Source organism: Morone saxatilis, unplaced genomic scaffold (assembly GCF_004916995.1).
Source record: "Morone saxatilis isolate NCDOM2014 unplaced genomic scaffold, NCSU_SB_2.0 Contig24, whole genome shotgun sequence".
Lineage (NCBI taxonomy): Eukaryota > Metazoa > Chordata > Actinopteri > Moronidae > Morone > Morone saxatilis.
In genome coordinates this window covers 3914031-3929350 of record NW_023339807.1, presented here as the reverse complement: position 1 = coordinate 3929350, position 15320 = coordinate 3914031, and the positions used below count along the sequence as shown (strand labels likewise).

The following is a 15320-nucleotide window of genomic DNA, read 5'->3' as shown; positions in this document are numbered from 1 at the left end:
CCCCCCCCCCAACTCAATCCATCCCTCATCCCTCTCCATCCTCACAAACACACACACTACAAGCCACAATTGTAAATGTACCTTCGAGCACACATACAGCCCCCCAAACCCCAACCTCTAGGACGGATCCAATCTTGAATGTTCGCTGGTCAACAGCTCGTCTTTCCTTCCTGTAATTATACATAGTTGTGGGCTCTAATGGACGCGGTAGAGAGCAGAGCTGCGGTCTGCGACACAAGAGACACAGACAAGTCTCAACCAGAACTGTTATGTCCTGCTCTCCTTATATTGGCCACCACATTAGAAAGCTGAGGGTTACAATCAGAAGCCTCTTCCAGTTTCCCCCCTCAGGAACTGCTCTGGATGAAAAGCTTCCTGTCAACACCTTGTCCCTCTTTTCTGTCTTGCCCCAGATCCATAAGCAATAGCCCCTGTGTTCCTTTTATAGCACAATGAGCTCTATTAATAAACTGCTGCTCTGGGGTAAGGGGGCTGCTTCAGTTTAGCCAAGTGGAACTGGATGCTGCCCAGAGAAAGAGAAGAAGCTATTACACTGTTTGGATTTCGTTATTTTTTTCTTCTTGTTGCAAAGCCATAATTGACCAGTGTCTGGGGCTGAAGTATCCAATAGGATTATTTACTGCTGTTTAGCTTTTTCTATGATCTTTGTGAATTAGTGTTTGTAAGGCAAGACTGCATGTCAGGAACTAAAATCCAAAACAAAAGGCAGATTCAACTCTCTTCGAGGTTTCAGGGTAGAAGCAGAGTTTAGCTGGAGGTCACTTTAATTGTTCTGAACAGAACAATGGGAATAGTCAGCTGCTGTCAAGAGATGTCTTGTTCTATAGTGAAATAAAAAATAAGTTTGAATTGTTTTTGGCATAAAATAAGTAAACATACTTCCGAGCCAGATTTTGCTGACAAAATGTACAGCACTGGTTCACAACCATGTGCCTTTATGACCCTGAGAGTATGTAGGTTTTCATTTCAAGCAATCACTTATCACACCATCCACCACAGAGGAGAAGATAATCAAGGTAAGTGAAATCAGCTGGTACACTGCCTGCTTGGCAGGAGGACCTGCAGATTGTTGGGTGAAGATAGCACATGTTTGAGAATCACTGAGAATATACATGTCCTGTAAAGTATCTATTTCCAAAATGAACATTGGCTACATTTCCCCACAAAGACAAACACATGTATCACACTTATCTTAGAGAAGTCTGTAATGATTTTGTTTGTTTGTGCTCCATCTTTCAGGGAGGATGAAGATGCTTCCCATTGTGCTGTACCAATCTCCACCAGCCTAATCAAACAGATTGTGAACAAGACTGCAAATGAGGACAACCTGGAACACATCCTGGCTGAATTCTATGGTCCAAAAACCTCCACTGAGCCACCATGGCCATATGTCACCAAAGATACTGACAGGTACTCCACATTTGTTCTGTGCTCAGTAACCTGCACTTGTGCGAATGTCTTTTATTGGAAGGTGTGCAACATATGTTCATGTGGCCATAAAGGGAAATAGAGATACAGTGAGTAAAAATACGTTTAACCTTTTGTGCTTATACTTTCATGATTAGTCTTGATCATCTTTTTATTCATTAAAGATAATTAAAAAAGTACATTCTAAACAGAGAGCTGTATATTAACAAAGATGTTCATTAACATGTTAAGAGAGGTTAAGAGACCAGGGGCCTCATTTACAAAACTCAGCATAGATTCCATCCTAAAACACGTACTCACAAAGCTCAGAATCTACTTACACAATAAAATATATAGATCTATAAAACGGCATACACCTGTACACAGTCTCCCCCAACTAAAAGTGCCGAGTCACGTCTCCAGTTCGCACAGCTCGGTCACAGTGTCCGGTCAGCCAGGACCCAGTTTTGTTTTGGCTTATACTTGTAGTGGTAATAATACATATATACACAATAAGAGATATAAACATACTGAAATGTAGTAATGATGTGCGTTTTGTATTTCATACGTTTTTTTCATCTGTGGACTGAACTTTATTTCATGATCTCACCATCTGGCTTCGCCATTCCCCCTGTCTGAATATCTTTGCAGGAGCATGCAGAGACATGTATTCATTTATTTGTAGATGAAGTGAGAAAGTAATTTTTCCATCATGTATACAGCATGTCCTTGAGCAACATATTGAACCTCAAATTGCTCCCGATGTTGTGCCATTGGTGTCACTTTCAGTGGTAAGAAGACCAGAAAGTGCAGTCTATTTACCATTAACCATTTCATTAGCTGTATCTGTCCTAAACAAAACCTTGAGGAGCCCTTCTGCACTTACATGCACCTTGGTAGGATAAACAAGGTGAATCAATGCAGGATAGAGAAATAGTGACACAAAATTGTTGGGAGCCAAATTCTCAAAAACATCATGAGTACAAGAGCCTTCATCCCCTCTAGACACCATAACACCTCATGATCCTTCATTTACAAATCAACATGTATAATTCTGCTTCATCTTTAGTATATAGCACTTCTGCGGCAAGCATTAAATCTGGCTGTTAGGATTTCATCACACAAATTTCACTGAGACCAACCAGAGTGTAATTTCTAATAGTAGGCCTCATACGGCATCCCTCCTCAAAGCACAAAGTTGTGCAAGCGAGCCCTTTAATGAGGCTGACTCTTTGTTCACATAATAGAACCGTTAACTGCAAAGACAATGCAGAGCCATGCATCAGACGTTAGCGGGGGATCCCCACAGACCGGAGATTTAGGCTGTCAGTCTGTCACAGTCCCACTTTCTCACACAAGTCACAGGGGCTTGCATCCAGTTAAAACTTGGCACAGCTTTGCAGATCATACAGTGTGTGCATATACATATGTGTATGTATACTCGTGTGTGTATATGAGGCCCTCTCGTAAGTTTTTACGTATACCATAGGGCAGCACACACATTGTGAATCTGTCCACAAATGTCACTCTGGGAATCATCTTTTGTCACAAAGCAATCACATCTTGATAGCAGTGGTAAAGTCGAAGCCACATGCTCTCCCACAGGCTCCGGATTACAAAGAGTCCCTGTGGATCTGCTGGACATGTGAGCTATATGTCTGCCTGTGGTTGCCTGCGTTTTTCTGGCTCTCTATACATACGCAAACACACACACAGATTGTTGCCCTGCACATGTATACACACACTCATACCACTATTACATACGCACGCCACCATACACATCACTCACCTTTAAATGTCACACACAGGCGTCTCAGCGGAGGGCTGCTATCTGGCGGTTTGGTGTCAGGTTTCTCTGTCAGTCAGGCCTCTCTCTTCCCTGTGAGACAAAGCACAAGACTGCCATCATGGAGAGTTTGTCTGAAACGCAGAAATTAGCTTCTTTATGTTCAGGGAAAAGTGGTAAGTGAGTTTTTAAAGTGTCAATAGAGGATTAATAGCACTGATTGCTATCTCTAAACACACAGAGAACTTGGATGGCAAGTGAAAGCCACAGTTTTAATTTGTATATTTTTCCTCAATGTCGATAACAGTGGTACAGTTTGCAGTTTGGAACGAGTGTTCAGTCTCCCTGGCACAGTGGAGAAACCAAACCAACTGAACTGCTTGGCAGGGAGTGTGTAAATATTGTGTCTTAAAGGGGCAGAGGAAGTTGAAAGTGGTAAATGTTATTTTTCTTTCTCTGTTGGATTTTTAATGGCAGAGAGGCACCTCCACAATCATTAAACAAACATCTTGTAGTGGTTGGGGTTAGGCTAGGCTCTTGCTGCCGGCTGTGTGTGTGTGCTTCTCAAAATTCACACTTCTAAAACCCTCAACTCCAGAGTTGGTGGGTTTTGACAGAAGCTGCTGAGCACATTTCTTTCTATTGCCTCTTTGCGAGCCTTGTAATTTGATTTATGAGCCCTGCACTTTGCTGCCCTCTGCCTCGAGGTCAGTGTCCTATTTAGCTACTCACACACACAAACACTAGTAAATGGTAAAGAAAAACTATCGTCTGTGCTCTTTTTAAGTCCCATTTCACAGCAGCGAGTCTTTTGGGTGTGTGACAAGTTTAAGATGGCAGGTTGGTAGGTTGAGCAGAGTTGAGGCGGCCTTGAGGGAGAGGAAAGACTGGGTCGCCTTTGATGGCTTTGAACTTCAGAGTAAGGCTGAGAGAACTGTTTGTTTGGCTCTCTTCTGGCACTCAGCGCTGTTTAGGGTTCACAAGACCATGATTACCGTGAAATGACTGCTGTGTCAGTGGACGGGTGGAAAAATGGTTGTGTGTTTCTGTCTGTCCGCCTGTTTGTCTACGTCTCCACATGCCCGTGTGTGTTCCCAGATGCCTTGTCAACTGTTCTCTGTATCTGTTTGTGTTGCATAACTTGTTTGCAGACCTTTTCTTTCTATGTATTTGTTTAGTCAGACCGACTGTCGGTGTGTTAATGGTCTGCATAGTATAACAGTATAAGAACTGTTTGTTTATATACAACACATTTGAGTGCCTGTTTAAGGCTGCGTGCTGCTCTACATTTGGCAGTGTGTAAAACATGTCTATTGCCAAATTACATGAGCAGACAGGGGGAATTGTGTCCTTTACTGTATCTTAGTGATTGAGCATAAATGAGATTTATTTCAAAGCCCATGTGACAATGATTGTTTATCAATACTGCATTACAGGTAGCTGCATGTCTGTCTCTCTGTCTATATATATGTGATTATAGCTATGTGTTTACGGCCTATGCACCCATAGCCTTACTGCAGTGGCCTAATTGAGTGAAATTTGTTCAGCATGTCTGCCTGCTTGTCTGTAGTCTTGTGTAGCCCACACGACAGCCTTCATTATGAGTAGTTTTGAGCACAGCATCAACAGTGTCAGGATTACATGTTTAATTCGCAGAAGTTCCACGTGTTTAAAATGTATGCAGAATGTTACTGTAAATGCTAGAGCTTCTACTGGCTCTGCCTGTAAGATTGAACCCATGTCTATATTCCTATACTGAGATGTTATTGGGTTGATTTCAATAATGGTGTGTTCTCTCCCCACAGGTCAGTGCTGGAGCCCCTTGCCCAGTGGGACAGTCCCATGCAGGTGAAGTTATCCTGCTGGAAGTCCGGCCTGAACACTCTGCTGGTAGAGCTGCTGCCCTGGGCCCTCCTGGCCAACCACTCCCAGTGGGACCTCTGGCTTTTCGAGGGAGAGACCATCGTACTGCAGATACCAGCCGGCAAGGTCATTGTACCACCCAACTTCAAGGTAGGGTGCCAGCTAAAGTATATATATCCTGCAACATACAGGTTATTAAAGGAGCAGTTAAAATCAACCCTGCTGAGGCAGATATCCTGACAAAATCTCCAAAAATGCTGGATCTTATATTTCCCATAATGCAGTTTAACTGCAACAAGGTATCCGTGTCTTCAAAAAGTCATGCCTTCTGTTTGTCATGTAGACCTTCTGTTACTTTCTTATATTTTAAAGTATCCCTCCACAGCCACACAACAGTTTCACAATTTAATTTGCAAAAATATATATTGAAAAACACAAAGTATCTGTTTTTAATTTTCCTATACCACTTACACTTTAAATAATACGTAACTACTGTTAACTGTGCTACGTCAAAGGAGTCATTGCATGAATGTCAACTTTCAAATGTTTCCCATCAGGTCAAAAGTTTAGTATTGGCAAAAGTGCTTGGCCATTAAAAGCAATTCTGATTCTTAAAGACATTAATAGACTGTATACTTTCCAAATTTACATTCCTATATGATCTACAATGATCTTCCTTTTGCATTGAAGATACTTTGTCTTTAGATCAAGACCTGGAAGTCTGTCTTTTCGTGGCATGACAGCCTTCATTATGAAACCAGCTCTTTCCTCATTTCAGTCTCAACTAATAAGCACAAAACCTGAGATCATTCACCAGAGCTGCATTACAACAATATTCCCTGCCTAAGTCTTTATCTGCAGCCAAGCCCTGTCACCGTATACTGTAGGCACGTCTTCACACTGGCTTCTGAGATCAGAAGAAGAGGTCTGCAGATGGTTTTCCCCCTGTGGAACATAACACACACACACAGTGGGCTAAGCGGGAAGGCAGCGTATCAAAGAACAAGCGCTGATACGGTTCAGCACAAAGAAACAAAATAAAAAGTTGTAAATGTGTAATAGCCTGTGAAATAGAAACAAATAAAGCATTGTTTCCATAGCACCCTGCTTTTTATCATGGCACGATAAGTGGAGAGAAGATTTGGTCTCCGCTGCGACTCTTTCAGAGTTGATCGGTTTATGGGAGAATGCTGGTGTTTGATCGGCATGTTTCATAATGCTGCTGAGCTGCACAGCCAGATGAACAATCAGTGTGTCATTGAAGCATCTGTGGGGCCCTTAAATTATGTTCTCCCAACAAAGCCAACAGTAATGGAAGTTATATACTCCTCAGTTCCAGGACTATTTAAAATGCTATGCAGGGAACATGGACGCTGTCAGAAACATTGTGCTGAGTTGTTAGTAATGAAGCCACGGCTGACCCTAGCATGTGACTCTTTCCAAAATGCAATCACGGACAGTCAATTTTAATAGTTACTTTTGTCTGACAATGATTTCATTTTCTTCCACATTCTCAATCTGATTGCCTGCCATCCTCGCCCTCTCATTGTTCCTTCTCCCCCCACCTCCATGCCCTCTTGTCCCCTACCATCCAGGAAGCCTTCCAGATTGGTATCTACTGGGCCCACACTAACACCGTCCACAAGTCTACAGCACTGAAACTGGTCCATGACCTGACTTCTCCTCGATGGAAGGAGGGATCAGACTCAGAGGTGGTTACTCTGGATGAGGAGGGATACGTAGAGGCTGACATCACCCTGGGAGCCTTCCCTGGCAAACAAAAGGTGAGAGAAACAACAGTCAGGGAAATACAAACCGCTTCTCTCCGAAAGTCACTGAATTGAAGTGTCTCAGGAAAGTATTGAATTCTCAGTACTAATAGCTCATGCTTTGTCATGTATTTATTGAATTTAAATGTGGTTTTCAGGTGTTTTTCTTTTTTTGTACATCATCAGTTACTTGTTTACTCCCTAAGAAATATACTGATACTGGTATTTTTAACTCTTTAATGTTGCATATATCTTGTCCATAAGAAACTGAGTGATAAACCAAAGTGTACCTGAAAATATATATTTTTTTTAAAACAGAAGTAAGAAAGTTTTAGGCCATGTAATCAGTAACAAGTCACTGAATTTTACAAAGCCATGGTGGGTACAATAAAAATGTTCTGTAGTACAATGCAGTATCATTTAGTTTAGTGAAAACGTTTGAGCAGAGAGTGTATTTTTGAAAATCAATCATAGCTGACAGCTTTGTTTCCTCTGTAGCTGTGTCAGTTCTGTGTGTCGTCTGTGGTGAGACATGGCATCCAGATCCTGCAGATTGAGGACAGGACAATTCTTGTCAACAATACTCCTTACATAATACAGTACAGGCCTCTGCTGACTGACCATGCACTTGGAAACGATGACCAGGTAATGTGCACTCTGTAAATGCTCACATAAGAACGCCCTCTCCTCTCTCTGTGCACCGAATTGAGGGTTTCTCTGAATCACACTCTGTTTTCAAACTACCATGCGTGCAAACATGCCATAAGTGACCCCAGTAGTGTGACTCAGAGGAAGTTTCGCAAGAGTACAGAGGATTTCTTCTTTGGCTTAATGAGAAAATGTCAACCATGTCAACTCTGGGTTACTTTTATGCATGATAATATATGAAATGCACAAGTACACATGTATGTGTCTTTCTCCACCTTTATTTAAACATGTAAAATGACTGCTTGTGCTGGCGTAGTGCTAGAACATATGAGAAGTTCCAGGCTATACAAGGCTAATATTTCATACATCACAACACCTGCCCAGTCTCTAAGTCCCCACTAGCTTAACTGTTAGCTCCGGCTCTCTATAAAACTATGAAATAGTGTAAATCCTGGGCCCATAGCTTCAATTCCTTATTGCTACTTTATAACCATAAGGCCTGTGTGTGTGTGTGTGGTGGTGTGTGCTGGTGTGGTGTGTCCCGGCGCGTGTGTGTGGTGTTCGTTGTTTTTTTTTTTTTTTTTTTTTTTTTTTTTTTTTTGTTTTTTTCTTTCGTTTTTTTTTTTTTGGGTGTGTGTGCGCGTGTGTGTTCGTTGTAGCGTGTGTGTGTGTGTGTGTGTGTTGTGTGTGTGTGTGTGTGCTGGGTGTGTGTGGTTGTGTTCTGTAGTTCGATGTGTGTTTCTCGGGTGGGTGGTGTGGTGGTGTGTGTGGTTGTGGTGTGTGTGGTGTTGTGGTGTGGTTCTTGTGTGCTGTGTGTTCTGTCGTGGGTGCGCGCGCTTTTGTCTATGGCCCTGCATCATGTCTGTCCTGTCTTGCTGGAGTTTCTGAAGCTTCACACATACAATTTATTCCCTATGCACATTACTCACATACATCCACCCCAGCACTACCACACATACACATAGCTCGTATGTAGTAAGCCGTTTTCCATCAGATCATGTGTCCCCCTCCCCCTCCCCCCTCCATCGTTCTCACCATGTGGCAATGGCACTTCATAGGGACATTAGACAAACACCCAGAATTGGATGCAGGTTTCCCTTCTCGCTTTCATCTGCTGCTTGTTCCCAAAAGAGAGCAACAATGTAGTGATGTCATTTAACGAGCCTTCAGATCCTCTTAAAGAAGGATGGCAGAGCTTGCCAGTTGCCACTAATTGACTGAAAAACCTTTAAAAAAAAAAAGAGCTTAAAAAAACTAAATAGCGGGCGATGGGCTTAACAATAACACAGACCACAAACAAGGCTAGGAATGCCTTTCTAGTTGGTCTATTCATCATGCTTAGAGCCTAATCCCTGTAGTCTTCAACTACTCGCTGCTCACTGGCTGCTAAACCAGCACAGCAGGGCTCCTCTGCTACCAATTTAGCACTAAGCTGAGTGGGAGAAAGAAGAGAGTACAATAACAATGTGGTTTCGCCATGTATCTTTTGTTGTAATGAGTTGCATCTTCTTTGCTTTCTGTCTTTCTTTTCTACTTGGCCTTCATGTCCCATCTCATATCCTCTTCTGACACAACTTTTATTCACTTCCCCTCCTTTATTCTCATTTTCTCTCCTCACCTCCATTTTTTTTGTCTCTCTTTTGCTTTTATGTTTTTCCGTCCTCATCTTCTTTTATTTTCCCTCTCTCCCTCTCTCTTCCTCTCTGCCTCCACTCTTTTCTGTTTCATTCCTCTCCTTTTTGTACCATGTCCTCTCCTCAGGCCTGTGAGATACCAGAGACAGCCGTGTTCAGCCTGGCTCCCTCTGAAAAATCGTCCCTGGCCAAACCCTGCTCTGTGCCATGCTGGGACCTCCTCCAAACCAGTGTCCAGGGAAAGGTGGAGTTCCCTCTTCCGCTCAGACACATGCTCTTCAGCTTGTTTCCCAGGCCTGATGGTGGAGTTGGATCCGCAGCGTGGAGCCTCCCCGCTCCCATCCGGCCAGACTTCCCCAGGCAGAGTTTGTCTGTTCCTGGGGAATCAGACTCCGGGGGTGGCCTGAGCAGCAGGTGGGTGAAGCAGAGCATGTGTGTTTTGCTGGCTGTGACAGTCCATTTAGAGCAGGGCACAGAACCCTGGCTGGCACAGGACATAAAGCGGGGAGGTGCTGTTGCTGGTCACAGCTTGTTAAATGCTGCAGATGAAGCAAAAGGAGAAATGCCCCTCAAGATTTCCACTGTCAGTCTCTCTGTTTGTCTTGTGCAATTGATCCCTCTCAGCCCATCTCATGTCTTTCTTTCTTTTCTTGTGTCTTTTTGGCTTAATTTTAATCCCAGTTAAAAGCAATTTCATCATCCTGTTACCAAAGACACCGAGTACAGGGGGCATGCAGTACGTAGGGCAGTGAGCATATTATATTTTTTCTCTGATACATCCTTATGTTCCAGTGTTTGACTGGCCAGCTTGGCTCTCATTTACTGTTTGTAAATGGAACATGCAGCCAAACACAAATATGGATGAGTGTGTCGACGCCTGGCTTCACTTAGGGCTCTGCCCATGGATGCACCTCAGAGATTTGCAAATGGACATAGCAGTAACGTGACGTTTGACATGTTGGTGGGTGTGTGAGCTCTTATCTATGTGTGGTTAGAAGGGGGTTGGGATATGAACTGTCTGTGGACAGTTTATTTATGGGTTTGTTTATTTAGGTTTTTATTTGTGTTTTGCAGAGGCATAGTACTGACCTATCAGGAACACCTTGGGGTGACATACATCATTCTGAATGAGGACCTTTCTCCTCGCATGCTGATCCACAACAAGTGTCCTATCCCACTGCTGCTAAAGGAAACTGTCAAAGGTAGGAAGGGGAAGACTGGTGTCTCCTCATTTCATCTCGTCCATTCTCCTTAATACTATTTATACTACTAGTTGTTACTATTTCCTCTCATCTTCAATAGAAACTCCAAGGACTGACGTGTTCTGCCGTCCTCTGCCTGCTAATTGCTCCCTGCACCATGAGCTCTACCACCACTTTTCCAGTTTCCCAGAGTGCCGGCAGAAAGATATGCTGCCCACACTGCTGTTGAAAACCACCTTAGAACATAGCTCCACCGACTGGACTGAACCCATAGATATCAACTGCCCTGGCACTCAGGTAAAAACATGCATGTAGGTGTTGTAAGGCGTAAAGATGTCAGGATTTTGAGGGGGGGAGGGGATGTCACACCTCAACAATATATATGCAGTATATTTCCCTTTTGACTCTAAAGAGATGGTGTAGAAATATTAACATATTTTCCATCACACCTCTTCTCAGAATTGGACGGATCTGCACTTTAATCACAAAGATTGTCCTCAAGCACTCTTTGAGATCTTATTCTTAATTACTACTGATATACAATAAAGACCTTGTCATCGTCATCATGTTTAGCAGCACAAAGGAGAATAATCCTGTTACACACTTGTGACAGACTTGATGTTTTCAATTAACTAATAACAGCCTGTATGACAATACACTGTATCACATATATAGTATAGAAAATACCTTTAGCGAAATATGTATAAAATGTGCCATTTGGTGCACAGTTTATACACATTTAGTAAACTTTTTTGCATAAAGTTTGTTCACACAGCTTTAGATTTGAAGTGTGTGTGTGCGCCCACTGGGTGGGTGGGTGTGTGTATGTATGTATGTATGTGTGTGTGTGTAATGTTTGGTGTTGTGTCTAGCCAGCTGTAGGTTGGGGTTGAGGTAAAGGCTGTGTATCTCTGGTTACTGTGAGGTCTGAGTCTGACCTCTGTGGGAGGGGTGAGAGGTCATAGGTCGGACTTGTTATGACTGCTCAGCGAAGCATTCAGCAGGGATCTGCTTCCTTTTCGTCACATGAGGGGCTGATCACTCTGAACCTGGAGTGGTGGAGGTTAAAGTCAGACACATGTATGCTCTGAAACACACATATACAAAGAACAGTGTAAAGAGTACAGAGCTGAGCTATGTATTTGTGAATGAAAGTTACATTCTTGAAGTTTATTTAATGTGAAAAAGAGCATGTGCAACATTCTCTATTTGTAGAGAGTATCAAAGTATGTTGATCATATCTCACCACAGATCTGTGTTGTTGCTCAGGTTGTGTTCCTGCCAGGCTTTGGCTGTCTCTACATAGACGTGGAGTATGACAAAGGCACCTTGGTTCTGTCTCTGGCACCAGAGGGCAGCGTGGACGCTGTAATTAACCAGCACAGCAGGTATGTGTGCACAGGCAGTGGTTTTATAGTTGTTGTTTTATGCTCCCTACATATTTGAACCATAAGAAATCATTCTTGTTGTTCTTCCTAACCTCAAGGTATCTACTCGAGTGCCTTTTTATTGTGTTCACTTCAAATTGCTTTCTGATTATTGTTAGCAGCAATGTGTGCATGCAGCAGTTGTTACAAGACTCCAAACATGGAGAAACGGGCATCGTTTTCACCACAGGAGGGCAATAAAAGCTTCATGTTGTCATGAGTGAAATTAGTACAGTAGAACATGGTGTTACAGCTTTATTCCATTACATCAACACATAGCTGCTTTGTCATTTTGGCAAAACAGGAAATTAATGTAATCACATATTAGGAAAAGTAAACAAATTACATCATTCAATGATCTTTGTTAATGTGCTCTGCTGGTGGGAATATTTATAAAACATCATTAGCACAAGATGAATGAGTTTGGATTCTCTTACAAATCATCTGAATCATAAGTTAGTTTAGGCTTATGTTTTCTTGCTAATCGACAGTATTAAACATATGACGGACTAAACGACTGCTAGATACGCATCAGTGAAAACCATTACAGTCCTTTATTTATTTCACTATATGACACTTTAACATGAATAATTTCTGTTTTGTTTCAGGTCGTCCAAGCTGTCCTTTAGAGTCCTCTTGAGTGAAGCCAGTGTGGTGTTGAGTGATGACATCACCAGTCCCTCCGGTTCTGTGGAGCTGCTGAGACTCACGTTGACCAAGCTGCTCCTCAGCCTGGCTCCGGCACCCACCGCCCTGCCCCCGGAGCTGGCAGTCGACCCTGGCGTGGGCGCAGTACCCATCTCCGCTCTGATGCCCGACGCCTCTCTGATTGAGGTCTACTGCTCCAGTCTGCAAGTAGACAACCAGCTGTATAACCGAGCAAGTTTCCACTTCCCCGTGCTGCTGTGCCAGGATCAGAGAGGGGGAGCAGAGCACGGGGGTCCGTGGAGCAGTGACGCTAACCCTGCTGAGTCTATTGAAGCCCTGGAGGAATTCAAGCGCTCTTGTTTCCTGCAGCTGAGGATGGTGCTGGCTGGGGACAGATGCACTGTGGAGGAGGTCAGATTCATTCTTATGTATTTAAGTTTGCATTTTCTTTGTTGCAGTAGACGTTTGAATTTTATCAGCACACTTCTGCTACTAACAGCGCTGTTAGTACTACCTCTGGGACTCCTGAAATCAGATGGTATACCCTAGCAACCACCTAAACACCCAAGAAAGTTAAAGTTGTGAATTTCTAAAATGTTCCATACAAAATGTCTCAAGAAGTCCATTCTCAGTGGATGTGCACTGGTGGCTTCAAGTTTCTACATCACACTGTACAAGTTACATACTGGACCAGGACTGACTTCCTGAAATTCGTGATGTTACAAATCACACTCGTAGGCCCTGCCCCTTAAAATCAGATTTTCACTTGAGTCAAGGGGGTGTTTAAGTATCTAGCATTATGCAGTACATAGCCACATAGCAACCACCTTACCAGTAACTTAGCAACATTAAGTTGCAGTAAGTTTGGCTCATGGGCAGTAATATTAATCACAAAATGTTGTGGGTTTTTTTGTTCATTACATAACAGTCACCTTGATACTGACTGCATTTTTACTTATGTCAGAAAAGACAAAATTCTTTACACACTTGAAAGCCGCCCTGTTATTAAAGAGACAGATAAATCTGTGTGTCTAAGTCAGTTTATCCCTTTCATAACAATCAGGAATCAGCAGTTATATAATGGTTCTGTGTGCTTTCTCCTCAGATTACCTTCCAGCTCCAGCCTGCCAGAGTCTACCTTGAAGACACCTTTGTTTACTACATTAAGACCCTGTTCCACACCTACATCCCTGACAGTGCCATGGCTTCAGCCTCACCCACAGCAGAGATCCAGAGGAGTAGAGAGCCTGGATCGGCCCCCATCCTCCCTGAACAGGTGCACTTTTCATATTGTAATGTTTTTATTTAGGTTACTGATGAGGCTGGTGAGCATATGTCAAATACTAAAACTAGTAAATGTCTTCCAGGTACTTCAGTCGGTGCAGGCGTTGGTCCACCCCGTGCGGCTGCAGAGGCTGACCATTCAGCCAGTCAACCTGTTGGTCAGCATCCACGCCTCCCTGAAGTTGTACATCGCTTCAGACCACACTCCTCTCTCCTTCTCCCTGTTTGAGAGGGGGCCGCTGTGCACCACGGCCAGGCAGCTAGTCCACGCTCTGGCCATGCACTATGCTGCCGGAGCCCTCTTCAGAGCTGGTAGGTAGTGGATGGAGGAAGTCACACAAACTCCTTTCGCTCTCAGATGCCACATCATTCATGCATTACAGGAAATGGTCCCTAAAGCCAGCATGTGCTTCATATATTGACACTAGACTGACAATGTTGCATGCACTTTTTCTTTTCACAGTACAGGGACACAGATTTACAGTCTGTATGATATAGGCTCACACACGTACGCACTCAGTTTAAGCAAATATAGACAGAAGAATAGCAGGATGTGTGCTCAAGTGAGAAACTCCACAATTTATTCTCACTAAGTCTAGAGTTGAGCTTTGGAATGATTGCACCCAGGGGATCTCATTGCTTTGTGGCAGAAAGTGCAGTAAAACTGTAGAACTCCAGGAAGCAAAATCTGAATTACTGGAGGCTCAAAAAGGATTTAGATTCATTGTCATGATTTACAGTTTAATCACAAGGTTTGACTGATTCGTGTGTGTGTGTAGGCAGTACGTTATGGATAGTCTCTGAATGGCCACCAGGTCTAAATCTGACTTATCAGGCCCAATAAAGTCTCCGTACCTCTCTCCACTCTCTGCATTGTCCTCCTGTCTCGTCAAAGCCTCCACACATGTTCTGATTTAACCCAGTCATTTCCACATCAGAAATCACCGTTCTGTACGGACACTTCCTCCCCGCTGTCTCTCGTTAGAGCCCTCATTTCTGCTCGTATTTCAACACGTCACCTCACCGCGTTCTCCTCTTCCTGAGTCATCATGGAGCGAGGGGCACCGGGAAGCGTTGCATTCTGGGACTGATTAGCAGTAGGATGTACGGTTACTGCGATCACCCATACACCCACAGGCGTAAATCCCTGCACACACACACACATGCAAAGACTTATGGACATGTGGATATTAAAACGCATACACTCTCTATGCATACACGGTGTGTGTGTGTGTGTGTGGTGTGTTGTTGTGTGTTGTGTTGGTTGTGTGTGTGTGTGTGTGTTGTGTGTGTGTTGTGTGTGTGTTAAAGTGAATCAGCCCTGTACATCAGCTCTGTAGGATTTAGTGCTTTACCAGAATGGAAGCTGATGAAAACAGACACCTAGCCCACTGAGTTGTCCTACCTTAATCCTCACTAAGTGCAATGACGGAGATAAAGCAGAGCGGGTCTGTCTTGAAATCTTTGATTTTTGATCATTGTCATGCCAATCATGACCGTGCCATCTGAAACGATCTTTTGTAGAGGTGAAAGTAGGCGCTGTACTACTGTGCACATAGATCATGCAGAGTCGTGTATCTGTTTCCAGTTATATGTGAATTGTTGAGAAATTCTGAATTGAATTACACTGC

At 43.3% G+C, this 15320-nt stretch overlaps 1 protein-coding gene across 3 annotated transcripts in view; it reads left to right on the top strand.

The window, feature by feature from the left end:
- The window catches only part of LOC118336017 (vacuolar protein sorting-associated protein 13B-like), a 313914-nt gene that overhangs the window by 288911 nt on the left and 9683 nt on the right, over positions 1-15320 (top strand). For all 3 annotated transcript variants that reach the window (XM_035672549.1, XM_035672551.1, XM_035672550.1), the window contains 11 exons: positions 1261-1431; positions 5020-5227; positions 6673-6861; positions 7345-7491; positions 9256-9542; positions 10203-10330; positions 10431-10627; positions 11600-11718; positions 12366-12816; positions 13511-13681; positions 13773-14001. In XM_035672549.1, coding sequence (XP_035528442.1) covers positions 1261-1431; positions 5020-5227; positions 6673-6861; positions 7345-7491; positions 9256-9542; positions 10203-10330; positions 10431-10627; positions 11600-11718; positions 12366-12816; positions 13511-13681; positions 13773-14001 — 2297 coding nt within the window. The remainder of the gene's footprint in view (positions 1-1260; positions 1432-5019; positions 5228-6672; positions 6862-7344; positions 7492-9255; positions 9543-10202; positions 10331-10430; positions 10628-11599; positions 11719-12365; positions 12817-13510; positions 13682-13772; positions 14002-15320) is intronic.